At 34.0% G+C, this 4,451-nt stretch overlaps 1 protein-coding gene across 1 annotated transcript; it reads left to right on the top strand.

Annotated features, from left to right (window-relative positions):
- Positions 1-6: 6 nt before the first annotated feature.
- Positions 7-3,670, top strand: LOC100186632 (zinc metalloproteinase nas-14-like). The gene is made up of 7 exons (XM_002120856.4): positions 7-116; positions 504-566; positions 845-1,011; positions 1,553-1,697; positions 2,414-2,552; positions 2,925-3,100; positions 3,451-3,670. Exons 1-7 carry the CDS (start codon positions 38-40, stop codon positions 3,615-3,617), a joined length of 936 nt encoding a protein of 311 aa, XP_002120892.2. The 5' UTR covers positions 7-37; the 3' UTR covers positions 3,618-3,670.
- Positions 3,671-4,451: the final 781 nt, after the last annotated feature.

Below are 4,451 nucleotides of genomic sequence, written 5' to 3'. Positions count from 1 at the left end.
GAATGGAAGAGCAAAGAAGGAATCGGATGATTTGAAAATGAAACTCATCATCATTGTAGCGGTGGTGGTTGTTTTGGTTGGTGGAGCTGTGGGAGCTGCTGTCTCTTTTTTGCAAGGTTGGTTTAACATTTAAACAATCTGATTCTGTAACTTTTTAAACATGTGGATCTTGACAAAGAATATTAGTGTTTCATTTTCAGCTTATGTTGATTAGAACACAATGTTACTTTTATAAACGTCTTATTCTTGGGAATGTAACTAACTTTTTCCCCAAGTGGCTAGAAAATGACAATTGTTATAACACAAGTGTTCCGTTGTACTTTATAAAATAATAAAACAACACATCAGTGTCTGTTGATATACCCATTAACTAATAACCACCCCTTAATAAATGTCAGGTTAAGACTACAAGACTACTAATAGTAAGACTTTGTTCCTCCTGTCTCCGCACACAGTGCATGTACTCTTGTAGAAAACTAATGACCTAACGTTCCCACTTATAGGTTCATCAGTATGCAATGATCCAGAATCATTAACAGATCCTGTGAAGATTAGCGAATGCTTAGGTTTGTTTGTATTGTGGCTACAAAGTTTATATTTTCAACCCATTTGTTGTACAAACCTAATTCACATAGGCCAGATTCTGTAGGCTATTCACTATTTATAGCTTGAACTTTTCTTTATTTTTAAAAATAGACAAAATTCTTGCTCAAGTGTTTTAATTTAAACGCTCAAATTCTGACCAGTAAAATCTCCAAGAAGTTATATTTCTTTTATCCCCTATTGATTTAGATAAACCGTACTTTTCAGTAGTATAACTAGCTAACAATTTTCTGATCAACAGTGGTCAACTGCAAGTTTGATGTAAGCAAATGCACACTACCTTGCCCTATGGGTTACAGCACCAAAGGTGGGGATGATCCATGTCCAAAAAGTTGTAAGTGTTCAGCGGAGGGAAGTTTTGAAGGCGATATTCAATTCTATGATGATGATATTCCAGAATTGCTAGGGGTGGGTAGTGCTAATGTTATAATAATAATAATAAAATAATAATAATAATAGCTTTTATTTGTTTCTTTAATTTCGGGAGCGAAGGTTTAGAAATATTTTAAATGCAAAGTCAGGATAGAGCAACAAATTAACAGTTGTTACAACACGTTTACAGTAAAAAGATATTTACATTTATTTGGAAGAAAATAAGTGTGGTCGCTATACCTAGTGGACAAACAAGCCATTTATTTTAATTGTTAGATGAATGCAATGAATATTTAGGTGGATGCAATAAATGAATGTAACTAGCCTTATCCTCGTGAGGCTGAAAAATGTAGTTATAACATGTTTGTTCTGTTTCATACACCTCGTGCCCAGGCGAGGATAAACATTCTGGAGAAGTGCGCCCGACTGTGACGCTGTGAAACGTGAATAAGGACTTTACTATTGCAAGCGTTGGGGACTGGGATAATGTGTCAAATCTGGCCTAAAACCCAGAATCTCACCCATACTGAATAGAATAGAAAGTTTCATTTTTATTCAATGTATTTACAACATGCAGAAGTACGGTTATGTGGATAAAGATGATGAAGAATTCTCTTTATTTGTTGGAAGTGCTCTCTATGTTAAAGGCAAAATATTATGGGACACCAAGGCTCTACCATCTGGTCGTATTCCTATTGGTTATAAACTAGATAGGTTTTTGAGTAAGTTATTCCTACCAGATAGTTTACAGAGTATTAAACTGTTAAGTTCCGGTGCTTTAGCACAATGGTTAGCACACCTGCCTCTAACCCATAGGTAATGGGTACAAGGCTCGTTAATTGCTTCAATCCAGTGGTCACTATTGGGTTGTCTAAATTTCCAGCTATACATAAAAATCACACAGAACATACAACAAAAAATGTTAACTAAGTTGCATATGTGGTAACCTGTAAGCTGGCACAAGGTGTATGAAACAGAACGTGCTTGTGCAACCTTACACAAATAGCGCTTCAAATGTTGGAATAACACTTGCAAGCCTTTCATGCCAAAATTGTGAGTCACCTTTAATTGGTGTTGTGCGGTTCAGACAGTATTAGTTGTTTGGAGATTATGAAGATTTAATTGTAAAAGACAGATTTTGTACTAACTAAGTAATAATTTAAATTAAAAATATATGATTACTGTTGTAATGTAAATACCAGCTATTGGACTCCATTTACAATTAATCATCCAAAGCCTGACTTTTCAGTCTACTGATATGCATCCCAGTAGGACTTCTCCTATATAGAATTCAATTACCCTCTATGCTTGAAAGATAACACTTATATAAATACACCCCAAGAATTAGATTTGCTGTAAAAAACACTGTCTGACTAATACTAGACTAATTTATTTTAGTAAAAGATATGCTAAATAATGTACCTTTTATTTTAAATAGCTGTTGCAAAACGCCTTAAAAAGGAAATGGCGAAGGCTAGCAAAATGTATTCAGATAACACGTGTATTGATATTGAGCCTTATGATCGAGAAAAACATGGAACTCATTATGTTGATATTACTCTCGGGCAAGGATGCAGGTAAGTTTGTTTTTATGCTGCATGTAAAGTTAGACACTGTAGGATGATATAATTTAGTCAATCTACTATTACTTACTTGGTTAACTCATTTATTACGGCACCTTGCTCCAAATATTAATGATAACTTAACATTACAAACTTAATGTTAAGTTATAATGTACATGAGCATGGCTACAGTTATGTTCATGAATATGGCTACACAAGTCACTGGTCAAGCTGCATGTAAATAAAAATAAAATGGTCTACTGGGTTACAGCAATGGCTGTTTTTACTAGTTTGACAAAAGGTTGACATTTAACTATTATCTTTATAAACCTTGGGCAAGAATATCTAGACAAAGTATTAAAACAAAAATTATTAATTAATGTGCAGCTCTATGGTTGGCTATAAAAAGAATATTAAACAGCAGACAATGAGTTTGCAGTATGGTTGTCACTATTCCGGAATCATAGTTCATGAATTTCTTCACACTTTGGGATTTTATCATGAGCAGAGTCGTCCAGATCGTGATGACTTCGTAAAGATTCACCTAGATAGAGTAAAATACGGTGGGTGATTATTGCCATTCTTTGTTTATCTATGAGTTAAAGGTGTTCTGTTGTGGACTTCATAAGGTGGCATCATACATGTGTTTGTGGTTTTTTTACCCATGAAATATTGTGTTTAGTTGTATTTAGTGTGTGTTTAACTGCCCGTGTATTAAGCATAGAAATGAATGAATGTAATTTAATTATCGAGGCTAGAATCAGGCGCTCAAACCACTTTGCGCCAATGTTTTTGGTTAATTTGGTTTAACAAAAAAAAACAGTAAAGTTTACCCTTTAATTGGTAAAACACTGTCCTCAATGTTTTTATTGTCCATTCGTACTACAATATTTATTTTGCATTAAACTTACAGGCAACGCTCACAATTTTCAAAAGTCCCGTGCATACTTCGTAAAGGACCTCAAATCACCATATGATTTACAGTCAATTATGCATTATAGTACTAGAGAGTTCTCAAAGAATGGTCAACCAACAATCACACATGCAGGATCAGGTAACTATATTTTTGAACTTTTGTAAGCTGTAAAAGAATCAAATATTTATCAAGTAAACGACCAAATTAATTTACCACATATTGGGCACTAATTAGTAAGAGAACATTGAGCTGATTTTTTTAAGAATTTTTTTTTTTTTTATTTTTAGCTTTAAAAAAAAGTAAAATACTAATATATCTGCTTGCACAGCTATTCGGCGTCATAGCACAATTGGTTAGCGCGCCTGCGCCTTAAGTCAGTTGGTTACAGTTGGTTAGCGCGCCTTTAATCCAGAGGTAATGGGTTCAAGGCTCGTCGATGCTTCCATTGTAGGTGTATGTGTTCTTAGGCAAGACACTTAACAGTAATCGCTCCAACCTAGTGGTCACTAATTGTTTGTCTGTTTTATCAGCCATACATAAAAACAACTAAAAAATCCTTTTCGAAAAATAATCAACCACAAAGTAACATACTTGGTAAAGCTGGCACGACGTGCATGAAACAAAACACCTGAGTTATAACCACTGTCGTTTTCCGGCCACGCAAGGTTGAGTTACTTATTCATTCATGTGCATTATGTTTATTTTTTGTCTCAATTTCTGTTTTCTGTTGTCTTTACCAAATCATAATAGGCAATGTTAATATCAGTTTTGTGAATTTTGTAAAGTCAGATATTATGTTTGCCACCAATTTTGCGGCAAGTACATAAACCAGCATTTTCAAACTTTATAAATAATGCTTCATTATTTTTTCATTATTTTTTTCCCTACACTCTGGCATAAAAAGATCTATTTTCTTTTGTAAGATCTTCAGCCAAGTTTGGGAATCAGTGATCCAAACAACTATGACATTAAAATGGTAAATAATCTATCAGTACAAT

The sequence above is a fragment of the Ciona intestinalis genome, unplaced genomic scaffold (assembly GCF_000224145.3).
Source record: "Ciona intestinalis unplaced genomic scaffold, KH HT000519.1, whole genome shotgun sequence".
Taxonomy (NCBI): Eukaryota; Metazoa; Chordata; class Ascidiacea; order Phlebobranchia; family Cionidae; genus Ciona; species Ciona intestinalis.
This window is presented reverse-complemented; position numbering and strand designations above follow the sequence as displayed.

Excerpts from the sequence above, each read along its gene's own strand:
- LOC100186632 (XM_002120856.4), top strand. The coding sequence starts at position 38 with ATGAAACTCATCATCATTGTAGCGGTGGTGGTTGTTTTGGTTGGTGGA. Across the intron at positions 117-503 it reads TGCTGTCTCTTTTTTGCAAG|GTTCATCAGTATGCAATGAT; the intron begins GTTGGTTTAACA and ends TCCCACTTATAG. Across the intron at positions 3,101-3,450 it reads CCTAGATAGAGTAAAATACG|GCAACGCTCACAATTTTCAA; the intron begins GTGGGTGATTAT and ends TTAAACTTACAG.